Here is a 24,791-nt window from a genome sequence, read left to right as displayed (position 1 = left end):
CCAGTTTATATCTGCTAATCCCAGACTCCCAGTTCAACCCTCTCCCACCCCTCTCCCCATTGGCAACCACCAGTCTATTCTCTATGTCCCTGATTCTGTTTCTGTTTCATATATAGGTTCATTTGTGTCATATTTTAGATTCCACATGCAAGTGATATCATATGGTATTTGTCTTTCTCTTTCTGACTTACTTCACTTAGTATGATAATCTCTAGTTGCATCCATGTTGCTGCAAATGGCATTACAGTAAGTCCCCTACATACTAATGAGTTCCGTTCTGAGGGTGCATTCATAAGTCCAGTTTGTTCTTAAGTCCAACAAAGTTAGCCTAGGTAACCCAACTAACAGAATTGGCTAGTTATGTAGTACTGTACTGTGATAGGTTTATAATACTTTTCACACAAATAATACATAAAAAACAAAAAATAAAGCAGTTTTAATCTTACAGTACAGTACCTTGAAAAGTACAGTAGTACAGTACAATACCTGGCATACAGGGGCATGTTTGCATCTTTGAAAGTTCACAACTTGAAGGTTTGTATGTAGGGGACTTACTGTATTTTATTCTTGTTTATGGATGAGTAGTATTCTGTTGTATATATGCACCACATTTTCTTTATCCATTCATCTGTCGATGGTCATTTAGGTGTTTTCCATATCTTGGCTTTTGTAAATAGTTCTGCCATGAACATGGGGAGGGGTGCATGTATCTTTTTGAATTATATTTTTGTCCAGATACATGCCCAGGAGTGGGATTGCTAGATCATGTGGTAACTCTATTTTTACTTTTCTGAGTAACCTCCATACTGTTTTCCACAGTGGCTGCACCAACTTACATTCCCACCAACAGTGTAGGAGGCTTCTCTTTTCTCCACACGCTCTCCAGCTTTCAGTTACCCTTTTTGAATTAACTGAAAACATTGAGCCTTTAGCCCAAGAGTTCAGACTTCAGAGTAATTTTGATGGGAATGAACTCATGCTATTCTATGTAAGGTGTCTGAAGTTTACACTAAAATATTCAGTTACAGAAAACCGTGGAGTAATTAATTGGCTCATGCTTATAATAAAGAAATATGCCTATTACTCTTTTCTCTTCCAGGCTGCATTGCGTCAGATTACTGATAAAGCTCGTGAATTTGGAGCTGGTCCTTTGTTTAATCAAATTCTTCCTCTGCTGATGTCGCCTACACTTGAGGATCAAGAGCGTCATTTACTTGTAAAAGTTATTGATAGAATATTATACAAACTTGATGACTTAGTTCGACCATATGTGCACAAGGTTTGTTCTCAATTTGTGTTTCTAATGGTTTGATTTTATTTATTTATTTTATTTATTTATTTTTTTGGTTTGATATTTTTTAAGTAAAAGGAGTTAGTGGATTTTTTTGACCAGCTTATTATTAGGTGTATTTGTGAAATTTAAAAATTCTAAAAAAGTAACAGCTGATGTTACACATTCACAATAAAAAGGGAAATTTCAACCCCTTTAAAGATATTCAGTTAACCAATGTTAAATTTACATGCCCTCCCAGACCTTTTTCTTTGCACAAGCATACATACACAAATACATGTGTAAATAGATGTAACTTTTTGCCATCTTATATAGTGGGTTCATATAATTCATATTTTAAAATTTGCTTTTATTGATATTAGAATGAGAAAATGTATGTTTCTATACCATGCCATTTACTACTAAGAAGCATCTTTTTGCTGATGGTAATTATGGTTTAGAATTGTAAAATGCAGATGGGCGTGTGTGTGTGTGTACTGTGTGTATTTTATAGTCTGTGTAGTTAACAGTGCTCCCAAATACTCATCTTTATGTGGGGTTTCAACTTGTGTGATTAAAATTCTTAATTTGTCCCTTGATTAACAAAGTCCTGGTAATTATAAATTCCCTTACATGTACTGTTACTTGAGCATTGCATCAGTAATTGCTGTGAAAATGTAGCTCCTTCTCTTTTTCAGATCCTGGTGGTCATTGAACCATTGTTGATTGATGAGGATTACTATGCTAGAGTGGAAGGCCGAGAGATTATTTCTAATTTGGCAAAGGTATTTATGTTTCTGGAGAAGAAAGTTTTATATATGTTGATAGGATTATTTGATTTTATTATTTTTTTTAATTTATTTTTTTTTTTTTGCGGTACGCGGGCCTCTCACTGCTGCGGCCTCTCCCGCTGCGGAGCACAGGCTCCGGACGCGCAGGCCCAGCGGCCATGGCCCACGGGCCCAGCCGCTCCGCGGCATGTGGGATCCTCCCGGACTGGGGCACGAACCTGTGTCCCCTGCATCGGCAGGCGGACTCCCAACCACTGCGCCACCAGGGAAGCCCGGATTATTTGATTTTAGAATGGAATGATTGAGGGTTAATGTTATCAACTCATGACTGTTGCTTTTTTCTTAAACTTTCAGGCTGCTGGTCTGGCTACTATGATCTCTACCATGAGACCTGATATAGATAACATGGATGAGTATGTCCGTAACACAACAGCTAGAGCTTTTGCTGTTGTAGCCTCTGCCCTGGGCATTCCTTCATTATTGCCTTTCTTAAAAGCTGTGTGCAAAAGCAAGAAGTCCTGGCAAGCAAGACACACTGGTATAAAAATTGTACAGCAAATAGCTATTCTCATGGGCTGTGCCATCTTGCCACATCTCAGAAGTTTAGTTGAAATCATTGAACATGGTAAGTTGTAGTATAACTGTCTTTTGTAAGACAGTTTCCTGAAATTTAGGCTACTGATTCTTGGAGAGAGAAATGGAAGGTAAACTACACAAACACCATATAGTTTATGATTGGATTTGTAATATTAGCTGCTAATAGGCTGTGGTTCATACTGGCTTTTGCCTAATTTTGTCTAATGGGAACAGATTCTGCAATTTGACTAAATAGCTAGATATATTTCTAGAATCTGCATGATGCTATGGAAGTTAGGTAATGTTGCTTAGTTAAAACCTGTGTTTGGTTTTTTATAGGTCTTGTGGATGAGCAGCAGAAAGTTCGGACCATTAGTGCTTTGGCCATTGCTGCCTTGGCTGAAGCAGCAACTCCTTATGGTATCGAATCTTTTGATTCTGTGTTAAAGCCTCTATGGAAGGGTATCCGCCAACACAGAGGAAAGGTAGATTTACCAGTTTGATTTCATTTTTCTTTTTATTTCTACTCATTGAAGTTCAAGTGACTTAAAGCTAATTTACTAAGTATATATATATTTTTTATTTTAAAATAGGGCCTGGCCGCTTTCTTAAAGGCTATTGGGTATCTTATTCCTCTCATGGATGCAGAATATGCCAACTACTATACTAGAGAAGTGATGTTAATTCTTATTCGAGAATTCCAATCTCCTGATGAAGAAATGAAGAAAATTGTGCTGAAGGTAATTGTTCCAAATTGTTGCTGTTCCAGATTTGTTAATCTAAATGTGTTCCATGGTTCAAAGAGAATTTTATATCATTTTAAAAAAACTTGTGTATTAAACCAGGACTGTGATTACTATTATTATTTTTTAACATTTTAGGTGGTAAAGCAGTGTTGTGGAACAGATGGTGTAGAAGCAAACTACATTAAAACAGAGATCCTTCCTCCTTTTTTTAAACACTTCTGGCAACACAGAATGGCTTTGGATAGAAGAAATTACCGGCAGGTAAGCTTTTATCATAAAATAGTTTCAGAAATTCTTTCAACTGATCCTTTAGTCAGTTTGAATGCATATTACATAAGTTATTTTTTGCCTTGAGAAACTCACAGGTTGTTTGTGTTTGATTGTGAAAGGAGATGGATTTTAGTCAGCCAGTTAACTTCCATTTTGCTTTTGTATTCTAGGATAGATAGCCAACTATGAATTGACATTTTTGTCTAGTAAATGAACTGCTTAATCTGGCTAGGTGAAGCATGAATACAATCGTAACCTTAAATCTCCTTGACTTAGACTCATGTTTAAATGTTTTTGGCCACCTTTTTCTTAAAGTTTTAATAGTAGGAGCCATCTGTCCTCAGCATGCTTACTAGCTAAATAGTATCTTTAGAATATTCCATTTTCATGATGTCTCTTTATTTCCTTGGAAAAGCAGTAAATTAAATGATTTTTCCTCCTCTTTTTAGTTAGTTGATACTACTGTGGAGTTGGCAAACAAAGTAGGTGCAGCAGAAATTATATCCAGGATTGTGGATGATCTGAAAGATGAAGCTGAACAGTACAGAAAAATGGTGATGGAGACAATTGAGAAAATTATGGGCAACTTGGGAGCAGCAGACATTGATCATAAACTTGAAGAACAACTGATTGATGGTATTCTTTATGCTTTTCAAGAACAGACTACAGAGGTAATGATACTAATTATTAGGCAAGTTGCCACTGACTTTCATATTTGTAAAACATATTTTCAAGTAAATATTATCACCAAAGAGTAATTAAATTTGAAATAATTTTTAAATGTTCATGTTCTCATGCAGTTGGCTACAAAGAAATACTCTTCTACCTCAAATTTTTAGGTTAGATTTTTGGAAACGGAATATAATTATATTTCAACTGTTTAGTCACAAACTGAATTCTTGTTCACATTGAATGTAGGTTTTAAATTTAACTTGGCTTTTTTTTTTTTTTTTTTTTTTTTTTTTTAAGGACTCAGTAATGTTGAACGGCTTTGGCACAGTGGTCAATGCTCTTGGCAAACGAGTCAAACCGTACTTGCCTCAGATCTGCGGTACAGTTTTGTGGCGTTTAAATAACAAATCAGCAAAAGTTAGGCAACAGGCAGCTGACTTGATCTCTCGAACGGCTGTTGTCATGAAGACTTGTCAAGAGGTAAACTTTTATATCAGATTCTTATTTCTTCACCAAAAGGAGTAATGTAAACAGTAACATTTCATCATCATCATTTTTTTATTACAGGAAAAATTGATGGGGCACTTGGGTGTTGTTTTGTATGAGTATTTGGGCGAAGAGTACCCTGAAGTATTGGGCAGCATTCTTGGAGCACTGAAGGCCATTGTAAATGTAATAGGTATGGAATTTGTTGGTCATGTAAGAATTTTTTGTTTTGTATTTTAAAGTTTCTTTGGTATTTTGAGAGTAAAATAGAGAATCCTATTTAGGAGTTGACTAATGAATGTCTGATACTTTTTTTTTAACCACTGAAAATTACAGTTAAGTTGGGATGTCACAAGAATCTTATCTCCCAAAGTCTATTTATATTTTACTTTAAAAGAGAGAAAGAGGGCAAGTTTAGGACCTGCAAGAGAGGAGGAAGTAGTCACAACTCAAAAAACTTTGAAGTCATGGGATAGAGGGCCCTAAAAAAATTGTGTGTCACCTGAAATATATGGGAGAGGAGGTGGTGGGTGGAGAGAACTCTAAAGTTTTATATATTTATTCAACCTTGAATTAGTAAATGGTTATGGTAGGTTTTCCTGCTTGCTATTAAGTTCAAGGAACAATAACCAGAGAGAAAAGTGAATTGATCAAGTGACCTCATTTTTATTTAAATCCAATTCTTTTAAACTGTCCTTTCAGTTCTTTATTCAGAGTTAAAACAGAGGTGTATTACAAACGCTCTTGGGTGTGGAGAACAAAGCTTTTCCTCTTTAAGGGCATTATGATGGAACAAACAAATGGTCTCCTGTTTTATCCTTCATTATAAGTGAATGTAACTATTGCAAAAGTAACTTCTACGGAGTTTAGAGGGACAGAAATAACCTATCAAGAGGTCGAAATAGCTGGCTGTGATAGCCACTATTTTTCTCATTTTAGTAAGGGGTTTTTATACAGTATAGGAGGTCTTCAAACCATCACATTTACATATAATCCCCAGTTCAGCCCTTTCCTCTCTCTCTACTTGGAGATACTTGCCAAAAATCAGTTACTTGGCCACTTGTGGGGCTCTGGTTTGCAGGGAATTGTAAACCATATTGTTGGTCAGAGAAACATGGGAAAAGCAATGGAGAGAGAATCAGAGCAAGCAGTTCTAGTTAGAGCAAGAGCCCCTGCCAGCTGCCTCCTTTTTTCTCTCTTCATAGGTGTAAATACCATCCAAGTATGCCCTGCATTGCAGGGAGACTGGAGATCTGTTTGTTTTGCAGTTAAAGGGTAAGGGGGCCCTTTCTGGAAAATTTTGCTTTAATTTACATGTCTACCTCTGGCTTATATTGTTGTGTATGGCCGGAACATAAGCTGTCCCCATATTTAAATGTCAGTGTACAAATACATTTCAGAACCAAATAAAACTTTTTTTTGTTGTTGAGTATCCATCATTCTTTAAATCACTTCACTAATTTCTTTCATTTTTATGCATAATCAGAAGTTGTTAATAAAAAGTTAAAAATTCTGCGTTTGATCTGAAGCTGGGGCTTTTTCTTTCCATAGGCAGCTGTAAGTTTGTATTTATGCCTAGTCACGTATATTACATTGTTAAATAAAAGGTAAAATGAACAAAGGTTGCAGTTCACGTGTTAATTGATAGTGTGTTTGACTTCTGTTAAATAGGTATGCATAAGATGACTCCACCAATTAAAGATCTGCTGCCTAGACTCACCCCCATCTTAAAGAATAGGCATGAAAAAGTACAAGAGAATTGTATTGATCTTGTTGGACGTATTGCTGATAGGTAAGCAGATTACCTAAACATTTTAATAAGCAGTATTGTGTTTCACATTTAGCCACTTTTATTCACTTTGCAAATTTGCTTATTGTTTCTAATGTAAGTATATATGGTCAGGCTAATATTTCAGTAATATTTTCAAATTTGAATGGTAATGAGGGAGTGGCAGTATATTTTTAAAACTAAACCATCCTTTCTGAGCAGTAATAATAATTTTATTTAATGCTTAAAATGAATTGGTAATCATGTTTTGAGAACTGAATTTGCAGATTTACCTTTTAAAACTTATTGTTACAAAAAATTTAACTTTTTTTTTTTTAAACTAGGGGAGCTGAATATGTGTCTGCAAGAGAATGGATGAGGATTTGCTTTGAGCTTTTAGAGCTCTTAAAAGCTCACAAAAAAGCTATTCGTAGAGCCACAGTCAACACATTTGGTTATATTGCAAAGGCCATTGGGTGAGTATTATTTACTTCTGTGTATTTTTTTTTTTTTTTTTTAGTTTGTAATAGACCCATTGTAGTGTTAAAAGGTGTTTCCATTTCTGTAGACTCTCTTTTAAGGCAAGGTATGAGTAATGCAGTTAGAATAGACTTTATTTATGTTTTTTAGAATAGACTTCAACCACTGACCTTCAGTTTTTGAAATGTTTTCTTAAATGTTAAATTGAATTAAAATAGATGGAACAGTTTAAAATTTCATTTAGTCACACTTCACTATTTTCAGAAGAGGGAAACAGTACCATTTCAGAATAATTTCAAATTTTGTTGGTCCTTTTAGGATATTGCTTAAAATATTAAGGCCAGTTCTTAGTAAAACAATTAACATAATTCAGTTTTCATGTTAATGCTTTATGTGTTTTAAAAATATTTTTCTAAAATTAATCCACAGACAACTGAATGATAGCTATTTTATTAGATAACCTATGGTTATTTGCTTCTGCTCCACCAGAACCAAACTAGAAGAAACAGTCATTGTAGAAAATGAGATACTTATGTATATGTGGCTTAATAACTAAATATTTTCAAGCAATAAAACGTAACAAAAGTTGGATTATTTAATTAGAGTCTCCCCACATGCCTTTTGGTAGCAATAATATTTTTTCATCTGTGATGTAGTTAAGAAGTTGGCAATGAATAGCTGTTGTTAACTTTTTAGTTCCTATGTCCCTTTAAATTTGTGGTAGAATAAATGCTTAAAGAAGGAGAATAAATGTGGTAAAGGTGTGTGGGAGGGAGGATTTTGGAAAACAGATTTTGTGTGTTGTGGCATTGGAGACCACAGTTTATATACTACTGTAAGGTTGCCTGCTCTAGTGGCCATGTTCTGACCACTCAAAGAATTATTCAGTCTAAACATTTAATGAAATTTCTTTTTGTTTCAGGAAATATACTAAAGACTGTAAATTATATTTGAAAATGAAGCCATTTGAATTTTTTCATTAAAATGAACACTTTAATTTAAATGAAGTTCTTAAGTAGAAACCGTAATGCCAGTGACTTGAAAGTATTGCATTTTAGCATAAAATTACTAAGTTCCCAGTAATTACTTAGCATGAAGTTCCATTCCTTTGATTATTTTTCTTCCCTCCAAAAAAATTTTGACTTGTAAACTAACAGTTTGCTGACACATTTATTTTTTTCCAGCCCTCATGATGTATTGGCTACACTTTTAAACAACCTCAAAGTTCAGGAAAGGCAGAACAGAGTTTGTACCACTGTAGCAATAGCTATTGTCGCTGAAACATGTTCACCCTTCACAGTACTACCTGCCTTAATGAATGAATACAGAGTTCCTGAACTGAATGTTCAAAATGGAGTGTTAAAATCACTTTCCTTCTTGTTTGAATATATTGGTGAGATGGGAAAGGACTACATTTATGCTGTAACACCACTCCTTGAAGATGCTTTAATGGATAGGTAAGTGACTTGAACTAAATGCAAGAAAATAGTTATAATTCTTCTTTTATTTTAGAACTTATGGAAGTAATTATTATATGACCTATTTGTTGTGATGTAGTTAAAGAAGGGACTATTAGTCTGAATTTTTATGAAACTATAAATAAATTAGGACTATTATCTCTAAATAAGATAGATGCTATAGTGGTTCCCCCAATTTTTTTTCCAAGTGCCCCCTCCCTGTTTTAATAGCCCCCCGCCTTTTGGCCACACACATGGCTCACAGGATCTTAGTTCCCTGACCAGGGGTTGAACCTGGGCCCCGGCAGTGAAAGTGCTGAGTCCTAACCCCTGGACCACCAGGGAATTCCTGATCAACTTTTGTTTTAAAAATTAAAGTCAAATATAATTAGAGGAAATGTTGAGCATGAGCTTATCGGTATGGCAAAGAGACCCGATCTTTTTAGCTTTTTGTTACGGCAGATGAAGCAGAGGTTTCTATAAGGCTTTTGAACTACTGAACATAGCCTGCCAGAGCCACACTATTCCCACTGCAGGCCCCCAGTTATTCAGGTGGTGACCACCGATAAAGTACTGCTTGAAGTGATTGATAGAGTCCTGATACCAAGAAACATTACTTTAGTTGGGAAATTTACTAAGGGGGAATACAGCTTCACTTCAGTCTATGCCTAATAGATTATTACAATAAATAAGAGAAATAAGGATGCTAGTAACTAAGTTCAGATGTTTTTTTCTCTTATACCTTTAAGGTACTCTTCCTGCCTTTGAGGGTAAAGAGTGTGAACTTGTTTTTATACCCTTCATAGACCCGTTATCTGATGCTTGTAGTCAGTTGAATAATTGTGGAATAAATAACTCAATGACTTGTCATAAACATAAGTTCATTTAAAACATTGGAGGTGATAGGAGTTCTTATTTCTGGGTTTGAAAAAATTATTGGTCCTTCTCTTCCTTTCCCTAAATTGAGTTCTTGAATGAACCTTTAAAAAAAATTGACAAGGGAAGAGATTTAGTCTCAATTTAGTTATCTGTTGTATTGAATTACTTTCAAAGGTTTTAAGTTTACAGAGTTTAAAATGAGATATTACTGTTAATCATTCGTATGTAAGAGTCATGTGTTCTCTCTCATTTTTAGTAGCATATAAAATGTACACTGTGCTCGGCTTTCTTGCTTATATTACTTTCAAAGAAAAATATGGTTTATTTTTGAGCCAGAGTGAGGTTTGAGTCGTTAAAGCAAAGTTCTCAAGTAGAATCATTAGTCACTCTAAAAGCATTCTGTATCAGATACATAAGGTGTGGGGATGACTCTGCATCCATTCCATGCACTGAATTTGTGATTTAGTTTCTAACGGGCAGGCATGTATCTTCTGTGAAACTAAGACTGTATCTTAACAAAGAGCTTTCTCCCCCTCTGTTACAGGGACCTTGTACACAGACAGACGGCTAGTGCAGTGGTGCAACACATGTCACTTGGGGTTTATGGATTTGGTTGTGAAGATTCACTGAATCACTTGTTGAACTATGTATGGCCCAATGTGTTTGAGACATCTCCCCATGTAATTCAGGCAGTTATGGGGGCCCTGGAGGGTCTGCGAGTTGCTATTGGACCATGTAGAATGCTGCAGTATTGTTTACAGGTAGGTCAAAGATTTTTAAAAGAGTACTCATTGAAAAAAGTAATTTTAGTTGAATTAAGTCACTGTTCCTAATTATCAGTAGGGTGTGTTTTTGCCATATGGGAGAACAGTTGTGAGGGGAGGGAGGGAGGATTAGATTTTGTCTTTGCCCTCTGCAGTTTTGTGCAATTGCCATCTTGTTTTCTCTCTCAAAGGGAAATGCTTGCAACCATATCTTTATGGTTTGTTAGTTGTCTTAAGGTTGTGTATTTCTTGAAGTAATGTAGCCTTTTAATTTTTCTAGGGTTTGTTTCACCCAGCCCGGAAAGTCAGAGATGTGTATTGGAAAATTTACAACTCCATCTACATTGGTTCACAGGATGCTCTCATAGCACATTATCCAAGAATCTACAATGATGATAAGAACACCTATATTCGTTATGAACTTGACTATATCTTGTAACTTTATTGTTTATTTTGTGTTTAATGCACAGCTGTTTCACACCTTAAACTTGCTTCGATTTGGTGATGTAAACTTTTAAACATTGCAGATCAGCATAGAACTGGTCATAGAGGAAGAGCTAGAAATCCAGTAGCATGATTTTTAAATAACCTGTCTTTGTTTTTGATGTTAAACAGTAAACGCCAGTAGTGACCAAGAACACAGTGATTGCACACACTATTCTGGAGGGCTTTCATTTTTAATTCATCTTTATGAAGATTTAGAATTCATTCCTTGTGTTTAAAGGGAATGTTTAATTGAGAAATAAACATTTGTGTACAAAATGCTAACTTGTGTGTGTTTTTTGAACATGACTTGTAAAATACGGAACTTTGATAAAGTACTGGTTTGTGTAGAATAAGTGGCTTTATATCATTTTCTGTCACCTGGTTTATAGAAAGTAGCAGAATACAAGTGATATAAAGTGATGGCATCTTTGTCAAAATTCCATTGTTCTGTTGATAATGACATTGAGAAGAGTAGCTTTGGGGGTGTTCACCTCAAACTAGTACAACCCTTCCATCACCATAGAAACTATAGCATCTTTGCTGAACTGTCTTGAATAATATTATTTTGCACTTACATAGCGCCTTTCATCTCTTGATTTCTCAAAATGCTTTATGAACATGCTTAAGGGAAGTGATTCAAGTCATATCCAACTCTTGATGATTCTGTGTAGAACGTGGGGCAAGTGTCTTTACTTTAAAACTGCCTTGTACCTATTGGGAGTGAGGCTACTACCTAAGTAATGCTAGTTAGAATAAGACAATCTTTGGGCTCTTTTCCCATGTCATAAGCCACTATTCAACAATATATTTAGTAAATACCTGTTAAGCACCTACTGTATACCAGCCAGTGTGCTTAGTTGTAGGGATGCAAAGGTGCTTTTGACATGCCCCTTGCCCTTAAGAAATGCAGTATAATGGAAAAGGGGAGACATCTAGTTACAGATTAGTTATGTACTGATATTATACAATGGTAGCAGCTGAAATGTCTAGGTTTGCTTAGTTTTGCATTTAGTAATCAGATAATGAATTGATCTGTAGGTGTCAAGCATAAACTGAAATGCCATTTAAATCTAGAGGAACCAAGCATTAAGGCAGTAATTTTTTATATATAATAAAGTATATCTTCAGTTTTCCCTAATTTTCTGGCCAAAAATTTCTTAGTCCTTCACTTCCCATAGCTGTTTTATTTTGTCTCCTTATGTAATAGTATTGAATACTTCTGTGCAGTCTAATGGGAAATGAGCTTCTGCAGCAGCCTAAGCATAGGATGACTCTGCCACAGTAAGTAAAACCAATATACTGAGACTAGGAGGTTTATTGATTGAACTGTTAATACTTAGGGCTCCCTGTTGTGGAGGCTTACTTGAGAAACAGCTTATAATTGGCTGACTTGTACAGAATTGATATTGAGCATTAGCTGACCCTCCAGGCAGAATTTGTAACTCGTTTCTTGTGTGACATAACTTTGTGACAACATGGTAATGTGTACTAAATTTCCAAAATTATCTTTTTAGAAGTTTTTGTAATAATAGCCCCCATACAACTTTAAATCTTGCTTTTCTCTGTATTCGATGTCAGATGACCTTCAGTAATTACTAATCATGAAAATTGAATACAATGGATTTCAAAGGGAAAATTTGGTTTTAAACCAGTCTTGGGGAAATTTAGTTACATTTTCGCTTCAGGTACTTGTATAACTTGAATTTGCTTGGGCCCTTGCTCTTTATGTAAAACATCTGTGCTTTGTAGTGGCAGTGTGGAGCAAAGGAGGCTTTACCTGTAAGTGACTTTTTACTGATACAAATTTGAGGACAGAGGTGAGGCAAATACTGAGGCCTACGATCTTGAAAGTTGGGACCAAATCGAGGCTCACAAATGTTTGGATTATTTTACATACTTATTTGAATAAGGAAAGCATTTTGTGAGGTACTCATGTGAAAGACGCTATGTGAAGTTTTAACTATCTTTCAAAGACTTTTTCTTTTGCACTTTCCTTTGGTGTTTCTTAAAGCCAGACTTAAGCAGGAAGAAATTAATGTTCTTAAGGGGACAGTAGGTGGGTCTTTCTGTGGGCTTTTGCTGGTTTTTCTGTGGGCCCTCTAATGGAAATGATCTCTTTGGCTGTTCAAGTTTTTTCTTATTGTATTTTTTAAATTTGTTGTATGGTGCCCTGTGAGCATCAAGTACCACCAGATGAATAAAACTTCTTATATCTAAAGTCTTAGAGCAGTTTTTAATCTTAGTTGACTTTGTATTGTTCCTGTACTACACTCTGTTGTGGTTGTGCCATTTTAATAATATTGAGCTCTTTGGGTTGTTTTCCAAATATGGGAACTTAGTATGGAAAAACCGAAGAACTTTTTCTTTAAAAGAAACTGAAAAAGACAATTGCAGTCATGTAGGCTCAGTTGTTGGGTTCTTTGGTGTTCAGTGCTTCTTAAATCCCACAAGGTTACATAAAGCAGGAACTACAGCTGTCACAGGGTTTTTCAACCTTGGCATTATTGACATTTTGGGCCAGACACATCTTCATCGTGGGTCACTGTCCTGGGCATTGTAGGATGTTGAGTAGCATCCCTGACTACCCAGTAGATGCTAATAGCACTCCCACCCCAGTAGTGATGACCCAAAATGCCTCCAGATATTGTCTCGTACTCTGGAGGACAAAATCTCCCTAGCTTGAAAACCATTTTGAAACTTGTTTAAGCAGGACTCAAATATGTCTGGTAAACAACAAAGCATGATATAAAAAGTGTTTCATTTTCGGCAGCAGTTACCTAGGAAGGAACTAGATTTAGTATTTCACAAATACTTAAACACCTACCTTGGGCAAATCTCCGCATCAGACCTGGGACCAAGAAGCTGAAAACATGCAAAATGTGGACTGCTTTCTGGTCCTCAGAGCATCTTGTGGCCGAGTTGGAGCCAGGTGCACAGCACTGGGGCAGGAGCGTCAGCTTCTTGGTGCTCTACTTTGAATACAGTTGTTCAGCGCCCTGGTTATCACCTGTGAGAGGTGGGGTGGGTGGTATGGCTGGAGGAGGAGGGCAGGCAGGAAACGGAGACCCTTGGTTCTTCTTGTTAAGAAAATGTGGATAGGAAGCTGTGGAATGTAAGGTGACTCATGGTGAATTTAGATTTGCGATGCGGTCATGAAGATTTAGTAAATGCGAGAGAGTAGGTCAATGACGTTTCTAGTGTTCGTGCTAGAAAAGCTAAGTTTTAAAAATTTATTCTTAACAGTTTTATCATTTTATAATACAAAAAGATTATAAAAGGACATGCTTGCATGTCAGGTTAGACAATAGACTTGTTAAATTTTTTTGGAAGTAAATTTTTTTGTTTTTTGTGGAAGGAAATTTTTAATGGGCAACAGGCTCTGGAGGGAATTTGTGTTATCGTGGAGTATCTTTGTGCTAGGAAAAAACAATAGGAGAAATTGTTAATTGTTCCTGTATCTAACTCCCCGCCAAGCTTAAAAATGTACAAATATTGAGAAAAGTTGAAAGAATAGTACAATGAACACCTGTATATCCACGTAAATTGAGTAGTTAAAATTTTGCTGCATTTGCTCTCCTTTTTTAAATAATGTAATTTCATGAAACAATTTTCTGTCAGTATTACTGCAGAGAAATTTGGGACCAGATAAAAAGGAGGCTGGTTAGCAAAAGAAAACAGGTAACTGAATGAGTTTCTGATGAGTTGGAAGTCAGGGCACAGATGGAGGAATTTTCTTGGACAGGAAGAGAAACATCTTTCCCTGAGTCCATAAGGAAGACAGCGATGTGGTGGGATGTAGGCATGAAAAGTTTGTCCATGGCGTATCAGAGAGCATCGAAATATAGAAGTAGTTTTACTGCTATTTTAGAAACAAGTAGACATAGTAAGGAAAATCAGACTTACAAAAAATGCAAAGCCCCCCAAATTTTAAAACCTGGTAAAGTTTAACAACTGGTGTCTGTAGTATATAATGTGTACACTGTGTAATATGCAACTGGGTGCTCTGTATAGTTTTTGATCACCGAGGCATAATCTACACACTTGGGAAGAAAATCAGTTAGCTCCAATATGGTCACCAAGGGAAGACTTCAGATGCCAGATGTCTAGGTCATTGCTACTGAAAGTGTAGTCTGGAGATCAGAAGTATCAGTGTCCCTTGGAGTTTTTTAGAAATACAGACTCTACCCCAGACCTCCTGAAAGGATCTGCATTTTAGTAAGATCCTGAGGTGACTTACATGTACATTAAAGTTTGAGAAGCCATAGTCTAGGGTACCACTCCATTCCTGATGTGGTAATGATATGGAAATAAGGACCAAAGTTCCTATTATAGGTATGAAAGCAAGCTGGCCTATAGACACAGATAGCCAAGAGGTGATCAGAACAACCCCACGATGGTACCTTGCTGAAACGTGGGTGAAATCAAAAGGGAGGGAATGAAAGAAGGAGAAATGTTTGTTTTTTATGGTAGAGAATTGCTTTTTCTAATAAGGCTGTGCTATGGACTGAATGTGTCCCCCCAAATTCATGTGTTAAAACCCTGATCCCTAATGTGATGGAGGTAAATAGGTCATGAGGGTGGAGCCCTCATTAATGGGATTAGTGTTCTTATAAGAAGGGATATGATGACACAAATGAACTTATCTACGAAACAGAGACAGACTTACAGACACAGACAACAGACTTGTTGCCAAGCAGGAGGAGGCGGGGAGGGATGGATTGGGAGTTTGGGTTTAGCAGATGCAAACTATTATATACAAAATGGGTAAACAACAAGGTCCTACTGTGTAGCACAGGGAACTATATTCAATATCCTGTGATAAACCGTAATGGAAAAGAATATGTGTGTATGGGTATATATATATCTGAATCACTTTGCTGTACGGTAGAAATTAACATTGTAAATAAACTACTTCAATAAAATAAATTAAAAAAATAAAAAATAAGGGATATGAGAGCTGACCCTCTCTCTGTCTTGTCAGGATGTAATGAGAAAATGGTTATCTGTAAACTAGGAAGCAGGCATGCCCTCACCAGACACTGAAACTTGCTCACACCTTGATCTTGAACTTCCTAGTCTCTAGAACTGTGAGGAACAAATGTTGGTTGTTTAAGCCACCCAGTCTATGATATTCTGCTAGAACGACAAAAACTGACTACGACAAGCCGGTTAGGTCAATGTAATAGGTGTATATCCATATTGCTTCTCCTACTTACTGGTTGACATTGTAGGAGAATCTTGACCTGAAGAGATGGAGGCTCACTCTAGAGGCCCATATGAGCTGGACTGGCACAAGAGCCAGACAGCCTGTTGAGAATCCTCTTGCTACCTTTACCATATTCTATGGGAAAAGTAGAACAGGGAATCAACATAGTACAGATTTACAGTTGGCTCTGGAGTTTATACTGGGACTTGGATTTATAACCTGCGTATGATACTTAGTGGCTCTATGACTTTGGGCAAGTTATTTGACCTCTCTATGCTTCAGTTTCCCAAATTCAGTTTCCTAATTTGTAGAAAGGGGATGATAATAGTACCTGTTCAATAAGTGGTGGACCTTGTGAAAATTAACTGAGATAATGCCTTTAAGGTAAAATGCCTAAGCATAGTGCTTAATAAATGTAACAGCTGTTGATATAATTTATTATTTTTATTATCACGAGGGAGGAGACCTCTTTTGTCATTGCTAAAATTGGAGGGGATGGAGATTGGTAGGTATCTTGAGGAGAAGACTTTGGAGAACACTTGAGGGAGAATGGAGACCTTTAGGATTTAACTGATAGCCCCACGGAATTGCAGAATGTTCTCTAGCATTGCTCAACAGCCCAGGTGGATGGCGAAGGTATTTGGTTGGATTGATCTCAGGTGCAGCAGAAAAAGCGAGAGGATTAGGGTATTGGCCTGAGTGCCGTTGAAGACCTGAAAGCATAGGTTTACTGTTCAAATCTTCAAATCATTGTAGAAGGAACTGGTGTCACTCAGTGGTTAGAATCACACTCCACTTCTCAAATTTTAATTGTTTGGAGACGGTGACATGCTTCTGCCTCAGATACTTAACTGATGAGATATGCAATGCAATACATTTTCATTTTCTGATGGCCATTTTTATATATTCATTGCATTAAATAACCTTGAACAAATGACCTATTTGGTTTTTAAGTTTATGAAAGCATGGATTTAAGGGGATTTGAGAAATGTATTCTCAGCGGTGTAAAAGAAGTATCTGTAACTTAAGTAACGAGTTCACTCATTCATTCATTCATTTGACAAACATTTACTAAGTGCCAACTATTACAAGGCCAGCTGCTTTAAACATAGTTGAAAAGGTCCTTCCCTTAAAGATGGTGAAGAAAATATTGACATAATGGTAATAGAGAAGATAATGCCAAAACAAAGCTGCCCATCAAGTTCTCAGTGGGTTCAGAGGACAGAGCTTCCTTCATGTGGGAGAGAGAGGAGTGCTTGACCTTAAATTTGAGGAGAAGTTAGAATTGCACATATGGTGTTGGAAGGAAGGATGAAAAGGTTTAACAAGTAGTGGAAGTTTGGGTTGTGTTGAAGAAAGTGTGGGCCAGTGGACGGCTCTAGTGATACGAAATAGTGGAAGATCAGATGTAGCCCCAAGAGGTTTGGGCCAGTATCTGATAATGTCTGCAGCACCAAGTATAGTTCCTTCCTTACCAGGTACCCAATACATATTTATTGAACAGATGAATGAAATGAGGTGAATTTTATCTCAGTTTAGGGAGAACTTCCAAGGCCGTTCTTTAAACTTTATAGACAGTGGGTAACCACTGACTATTCAACATTCATTTAGTCAACAAATATTTACTGAAGGTTTTCAAGTAGGGAAATGGCATAAATTTGAACTCTGCTGCAGGAAGATCAATATTCCTGGTTCACTTCCTGGATCTACAGCATAGATGTATATAAAGAGTTTGTCCAAGAAACATTCTCAGGGCAGAGTTAGTTCAAAGAAGACACTTAGACTGATTAAATCAAAGACCCCACCCAACACCTTTCTCCCACCTCCTTTACTGTGACACTGTGGCCCTGCAGGTCGCTGTCTCATCGCTAGCCAACCACTGCAGAAGAAATTGGCCAGTTGTGGAAGGAATTGATACAAGCTGGTTTCATGTTTTTCAGTTGCTTACTTGCTTGCTACTTTCTCTAGATGTCCAATCTTTAGGGGTCTGGAGGGTGTTAGAAAAATGATTTTTTATACCACAAAATAGAATATTCTGTATCTTTCAGGCAGAAAGGATTAATAGTGAACCTTCCGAAAGACTGTGGCTAATTTGACTTGCATGTTGAGCGGCTTCCTGGACATTTTCCACAGGAGAGTTGGGATTGATGAGCTGTCACTGTTATTCCTGGAGCGGGGCACTGAGGTGCTCTAGCCAGCCACCCCACAAGATCATGTACACATGTCATAAGAGGGTAAGGAAACAGAAGCAGTTAATGCTCTGCAGATTTTAATATTTCTCTGTCTCCACCTTGAAATTATACATGGATCCTACGTTTTAGTATTTTTCTTAGAGGAAAAAAATAGCCTCTTCTTGCTCTAATAAGAAAAATAAGTTTGTAATTAGCTGTTAATGGTATCAATCATCTCTGCCCAAGAAATATTATTAAAGGGGATCAAGCTACTTAATCCCTTTATTGCAGTTACTGAGTCTAGTCCATGGATGTTTGCCATGGCCTACCAGAGTTATCTGTCTTAAAGAGTCCCAAACAATTTGGACTTCTGCAAAACAAAAAAGTGGCCTGAAAAGGGATGGATAGTAATTACTACTTAATATTACTTTGGATTAAAAAAAACATGAAGGAAAATCCTTTTTGAATGCAATGCTGTTTTCTTATGTGCTGAAATTTTTGTCGTGCTAGTTTTAACAAGAATTAATTAACTGGGGCCTAGAAGAGAGAAGGAAATCATTCCTGATCTTGGCAAGGTCCTAAAACAGATATGGGCAAATAAAGAATGCTGTCATGATTAGAACCTTGGTGTTCAAAGGAAAAATTATGAAACCTGCATTTATTGAATAAACAATTATACAAGCCTTACATTTGATTAATATTTCATAATTTCCAAAGTGCTTTAGCATCAGTTTCTTCATTTGTTTCTCACAACAGCCTTATGAAGTAGGTATTTATTATGCCAGTTGTTCAGAGGAGAAAATTAAAGGTCAGAGAGATTTAGTGGTAGTGCTATCATTTGAACCATGGCTGGTCTGACCCCAAGCCGGTGCTCTCTCCACTGGTGCATGTATTCAGTGTTTGTTTTCTTTTTAATTTAAAAATTTTAAATACAATTATTGGCTGTATTCCCCGTGTTGTGCAGTACATCCTTGAGCCTATCTAACACCCAATAGTTTGTACCTCCCACTCCCCCACCCCTATATTGCTTCTCTCCCCCCACCACTGGTAACCACTAGTTGGTTCTCTATATCTCTGAGTCTGCTTCTTTTTTGTTATATTCACTAGTTTGTTGTTTTTTTTAGATTCCACATATAAGTGATATCAAACAGTATTTGTCTTTCTCTGTTTGACTTACTTCACTTAGCATAATGCCCTCTAAGTCCATCCATGTTGCTGCTAATGGCAAAATTTTGTTATTTTTTATAGCTGAATAGTATTCCACTGTGTGTTTATGTGTGCGTGTGCGTGTGTGTGTACATCTCACATCTTTATCCATTCATTTGTTGTTGGACACTTAGGTTGCTTCTATGTCTTGGCTATTGTAAATAATACTGCTATGAACATTGGAGTGCATTTATCTTTTTGAATTAGTGTTTTTGTTATTTTTCCGATATATACCCAGGAGTGGAATTGTGGGGTCATATGGTATTTCTATTTTTAGAAACGTCCATGCTGTTTTACATTTTACATTCCCATTCAGTGTTATTTTTAATGATTTTAACTATTGAAATTAGTTTTTGACCCTGTTCTTCTAGACTAATGAGAAATACATTTTTTTTTTTGGAAGGGTATCATTTTTTTCACCAAAATCCTTCAGGACCAATAAAGTCAAATAAGTCATTAGGAGACCAGGAGAATGGAAAACATCATTAAAGAGTATAGAAATAAATGTATATTTAATATTTGATAGAGGGTAAACTAAAGGAAAAGGAAAGAATAATGGAAAAATTTTGCCAAAAGACTTCTCAAAGGGAAAACATATGACTCACTGAAAGATGATGCACTAAATGGAAATGAGATAAATAATGGAAAACTAAATGATTAATGCCTTGGTACGTGTGTATTCTGACAAAGACAAAACTGCTTTCACAAGGTGAAGCAATATGCCCAGCACTGAAAGGAAATAGCGGAAATGAGCATCAAATTTTAAGTGTCTCCCGTAGGTTGTTTTCAAATCCCATAGATGATCACTGTTTTTTTTTTTTTCCCCTTGATTTTGCTTTCGGTTGTCTTGCGAAAAGTATCTCTGATCATGTGCAAGTCTTTATTGACAATTGAATGGCTTCCTTTCCCGACTCAAGTCTTGAGACAGTGTCCTTAGCTAGCTAACAGAATATTTCACCTCTTGTGGATGTAAATCAAATGCATGCAGAACACAAGGCAGATGCTGGTTGGATATCCTGCTCAACTGACCTCCTTGGGAATCCCTCTTGCTCTCCTTTGTCTTGAGCTCTGACCCAGCCATACTCTGAGGCAATGAGATAAAGTGGCTTCGCAGCCAGCAGTCATCAGGCAGAGGAGTGACAGCTGGGCTGCTGGGAGTAAGCTCATCACATAATTCAGTTCCTTTCTTGCTGTGGCCTGAACTTGCCACCCTCTTCTAGGCTTCCCTGCCCTGGCAGACACAGTTGCCACTATCTGGAAAAGCCCTTTGCTTTCTTCTTCTCTTGGCTGGCTCCTGCTCTTTCTTTGAGAATGGGTCCTTTTACTTTGTTTGGAACCCACTGGCTAAGGTGCTGCCTCGGTGTGCTTCCTCAGCACCTGGTACCCACACACCTCTCCTCACTCCGTGTTGAAGTTGTCCGTTCACTCATGTGTCTTCCCCAGTGGTCTGTGAAAGGCGTGAGCCTGTGGACTGGGCCCAGCACCTGTCTGCTACTCAGTGCCCACAGGCTGAGGGACTCCATTAGTGACAACCACCCCAAATTATTTCAGACAGATTATTACTGCTGTGATTATTATTACTGTTGTGAAAGAACTTCTAGACAGCAAAGCAAGCAGGTGCATTTTAAAACAAATTATTCTTTGGTCTTAATTCACAAGGCATGGGCATATCCTATTTTATCATGTGATTGAGAAAACCTTTGTTCAAAAAATTCTATTTCCTGTAACATCCCTAGTTTCTGACAGGGGGCAGCAGAGACCATGAAAACAAAGGCTGGCCCTTCAACTGGTAGCTTACAAAATTTTGGAGCCAGACGTTTTAACAACTTTCAGCAGGAACTAGCCCATGATAGTGGACAAACCTCACTGTGGAATAAAGACTTCAAGGTAAAGACTGGCTTTTATTAATAATATTCCTTGAAGGCAATATAAATAATTTACAGGTTTTTTTTTTCTTTTGCTGTACGCGGGCCTCTCACCGCTGCGGCAACCGGATGCGCAGGCCCAGTGGCCATGGCCCACGGGCCCAGCCGCTCCGCGGCATGTGGGATCCTCCCAGACCGGGGCACGAACCCGCGTCCCCTGCATCGGCAGGCGGACTCCCAACCACTGCGCCACCAGGGAAGCCGTACAGGGTTTTTTTTTAAAAGAAAAAATAATTTATTTTTAATGCAAATAATCATCTCCCTCGTTTTATTACTGAGTAGGAAAAACTCTCTTCCTCATATGTGTTTCCCTTTTACCACTCACACAGAGCACTTCACTTCTGATACTTTTGGTCACCAAATGTGTGTGGGTTTTTTTCCCTGCCCCCAAGCAATTCTCTATGACACCAACTGGGTGTCCTATAAATTCAATGCTGACATTGTCTACCTGGAGATAGCATCAAATCTCACAGGTTAAGAGCTCAGTCCCCACAAGACTGATGCCATGCTCCCAACTTCAGGTGCCAATCTCAAGTCTCATGTTGTCACCTGTATTTCTGACCGACTGGCTATAAATTTTTGTTCCCATGACCCCCTCCTTGGGTTTGATAATTTGGTAGAATGGCTCACAGAATTCAGGGAAACAATTACATTTACTGGTTTGTTATAAAAGGGTATGATAGAGGATCTAGATGAACATCCAGGTGGAAGAGGTGCAGAGCTACCATGCTCCCTCTGAGTGCACCACTCTCCTAACACCATGTGTCACCAGCCTGGAAGCTTCCCGAACCCCACTTACATTTGGGAATTTTATGGAGGTTCCATCACACGGGCATGATCAACCATTAACTGCATTTCTAGTCTCTCTCCCATTCCTAGAGGATAAGGGATGCAGCTGAAATTTCCAAGCTTCTAACCATGGCTGACTTTTCTGGTGACCATCACCCATCCAGGAGCCCTCCAAGCTTTGCCTTCTTTCACCCAGGAAATTCAAGAGATTTAGGATTCTGTGTCAGGATCTGGGGGCAAAGGTCAATATATTTTCTATCATTTCATAATTACAAAAATCTTTAAAAAGATAGGTGCTTATTTTTTTGCTAGTGACTTGTAAAATGATGCTAGAGCATGAGATATTTCCAGTTGGTCTTAGGGAGAGTGTCAAGATTTGCAAATTATTACCAGATGCTGGGGTTACCTTCCCTTTCCCTGCCTTGGGAAAAAAAGACATAAAGTAAAGAAGAAAACAAACAATGAAAGCAATTGAAGTAATAACTAAAGCAAATAGCCGGAGCCTAAATCATCCCTCCCCCACCCATCATGGCATGGGGGCCAGTCTCATGCCTCACGTACTTTTTATGTCTAGTGCCCGGTACAGGGCCTTTTTATGTCTAGTGCCCAGTACAGGGCCAGGCAGGTGCCCAGCAAACGTGTGGAACTGAACAAGCATCTCTGGCCTGATCACATGTTAGTTCTCCAGGGGAGTTTCTGAGTTGTATCTCACATCTAGTTGTCCCATAAATACAAAAGGTGAGGAATTGGCATTCAGAAAGGTGATCACCCTAGGTCTAAATTCAGGGACTCTGTTAATGTTCTGTTATTTAAAATCATGAAAAGCAGAGTGGGGGAAATAAAAGGAGCGAGATTCCATGTGGTTGCCAGATGGGTGTGCACAGGTAAGAAACATGCAGGTGGGCTGGGTCTGGTTGTCAGAAAGTTGATGCTCAGTCCACATGGTCAGCTTGAAACTAGGAATACAAAAGAAATTGGCCGTGTACCCTAAGGTTCTCTGCTGTCCTTCTCCCTTTTAGTCTAGAAATCCTGGGTAGTTCAGTTCTAATTCCCTCATGTCCCTCTTTCCAACATTGCTGTAGTACCTTTGTTAATTGGAGCTTCCCAATTTTTTATTATGATGGTAGTTAGACCTCTTCCCCATCCCTGTCTGCTAAGTTCTGTTTGTACTTCTTGGAGGCAGATTTGAAAGCTGGGCTCTTGGCAAGTAATAAGAGCCTGGCCTTTTTTTTTTTTTTTTTTTTTTTGCGGTATGCGGGCCTCTCACTGTTGTGGCCTCTCCCGCTGTGGAGCACAGGCTCCGGACGCGCAGGCTCAGCGGCCATGGCTCACGGGCCCAGCCGCTCCGCGGCATGTGGGATCTTCCCGGACCGGGGCACGAACCCGTGTCTCCTGCATCGGCAGGCGGACTCTCAACCACTGTGCCACCCGGAAAGCCTGCCTGGCCATTTCTTTTCATAATAACTCAGAGGCTCTTACATTGGCTTTCATGGTTCATACTGTTTGTAGAAGACAGCCATTCTCTTAAGGGACAGGACAGGTATTAGGAAACCTCTCCTACTAGAAGAGTTAGATGAGACTCAGAGAGGGGAAATCCTGGCCCTGTTGGTCACCTCGATTATTACTGGCAGAACCTGGATGAGAATCATCTCATTCAGACTCCCCTGGAACAGCTCATCATGCTCATTCATCAGTGGGGCCTAGTTTAGTGATGGGACAGGGGAGATCCTGAAACATGGGATTAAGGGAGGGCATGCGTACTCACGTTTAGCACAGTGTCTGGCTCAGTGCTGTCTTCAGTACATGGTAGACTGCTATGATGGGGATCATGGGGTGGCCCAGCCATGGAAGCAGTAGACAGTGTGGAGGATATAAGGGGAAGGCTTTTTTTTATTATTATTATCACATTATTTATTTATTTAGGCTGCGTTGGGTCTTTTGCTGCTGAGCACGGGCTTTCTCTAGTTGCGGTGAGTGGGGGCTAGTCTTCATTGCAGTGCACGGGCTTCTCATTGCGATGGCTTCTCTTGTTGCGGAGCATGAGCTCTAGGCACACGGGCTTCAGTAGTTGTGGCATAAGGGCTCTAGAGCAAGGCTCAGTAGTTGTGGTGTATGGGCTTAGTTGCTCCGCAGCATGTGGGATCTTCCCGGACCAGGGCTCGAACCCATGTCCCCTGCATTGGCGGGTGGATTCTTAACCATTGTGCCACCAGGGAAGCCCAAGGGGAAGGCTTTTACTGGAGGCAAACATTTCCACAGAAAGGGATATGGGTGGAGACATACCCAAGGAGATGGTGATCAGGGGAATATTCTTCCAGGGGAACAGGGGATCTTGGGGTGTCTTCTATTGGGCCAGGCCAAGCCTTATTTTATTCCGTTGCCACAACAGCCTTGGAAGTATTATTATGCCCATTTGTCAGCTGGGACTACAGAGTCACAGGGAGGCCAAGTAATTCCCAGGATAGCTGCCCTGAAGACCTCTAGGAACTCCATTCACATGAAGTACCATGTGAACAAGCCCCCTGGAATTATTAGAAGGCAGAGCTCACACCTAGGCTGTTTGGCTCCACAGCCCGGGTTCTTAGCACCTCTTCATACTGCATTTTCCAGACAGCCTTTTCTGGAAACCAGCATTACCCAGTCAGGCCCTCATTCATGTATGTCTCCAATCTAACAAGAGAGAACATTGCATAGGTTATAGCTGTTGGGGAGAAAAATGATCTCTGGACTCAGGGTCAGAGGCTGGGTTTGAGTCCTGGCTCTGCTCCTGACTTGTGTGACCTTGGCCAGTCACCTCACCTCTTCACACAGTCATTTGCCATCTGTAACATGAAGAGAAAGGTGTACAC

The 24,791-nt window shown here is 38.5% G+C and overlaps 1 protein-coding gene and 1 long non-coding RNA gene across 7 annotated transcripts in view; both read left to right on the top strand.

The window, feature by feature from the left end:
* The window catches only part of SF3B1 (splicing factor 3b subunit 1), a 61,990-nt gene extending 51,063 nt beyond the window's left edge, over positions 1-10,927 (top strand). For 2 of the 4 annotated variants that reach the window (XM_004262896.4, XM_033430731.2), the window contains 14 exons: positions 1,100-1,279; positions 1,969-2,055; positions 2,416-2,686; positions 2,977-3,122; positions 3,231-3,377; positions 3,519-3,644; positions 4,103-4,324; positions 4,623-4,805; positions 4,893-5,004; positions 6,483-6,603; positions 6,924-7,055; positions 8,244-8,516; positions 9,940-10,156; positions 10,440-10,927. In XM_004262896.4, the coding sequence (XP_004262944.1) occupies positions 1,100-1,279; positions 1,969-2,055; positions 2,416-2,686; positions 2,977-3,122; positions 3,231-3,377; positions 3,519-3,644; positions 4,103-4,324; positions 4,623-4,805; positions 4,893-5,004; positions 6,483-6,603; positions 6,924-7,055; positions 8,244-8,516; positions 9,940-10,156; positions 10,440-10,598 (2,376 nt within the window). In that variant the 3' untranslated portion in view covers positions 10,599-10,927. Of the gene's footprint in view, positions 1-1,099; positions 1,280-1,968; positions 2,056-2,415; positions 2,687-2,976; positions 3,123-3,230; positions 3,378-3,518; positions 3,645-4,102; positions 4,325-4,622; positions 4,806-4,892; positions 5,005-6,016; positions 6,087-6,482; positions 6,604-6,923; positions 7,056-8,243; positions 8,517-9,939; positions 10,157-10,439 lie in introns of those variants that run through there. The other 2 variants (XM_049712306.1, XM_033430741.2) reach the window with 2 other exon arrangements.
* Positions 10,928-17,858: 6,931 nt separating this feature from the next.
* The window catches only part of LOC117201798 (uncharacterized), a 39,868-nt gene continuing 32,935 nt past the window's right edge, over positions 17,859-24,791 (top strand). The window contains exons 1-3 of one of the 3 annotated variants that reach the window (XR_007478353.1): positions 17,859-18,085; positions 20,975-21,115; positions 22,033-22,184. This is a non-coding gene — a long non-coding RNA (uncharacterized LOC117201798). The remainder of the gene's footprint in view (positions 18,086-20,974; positions 21,116-22,032; positions 22,185-24,791) is intronic. The other 2 variants (XR_007478352.1, XR_007478354.1) reach the window with 2 other exon arrangements.

This window comes from Orcinus orca, chromosome 7 (genome assembly GCF_937001465.1).
Source record: "Orcinus orca chromosome 7, mOrcOrc1.1, whole genome shotgun sequence".
NCBI lineage: Eukaryota > Metazoa > Chordata > Mammalia > Artiodactyla > Delphinidae > Orcinus > Orcinus orca.
Note: the sequence above shows the minus strand (reverse complement) of the source record. Positions and strands in the feature narration are given on the sequence as shown.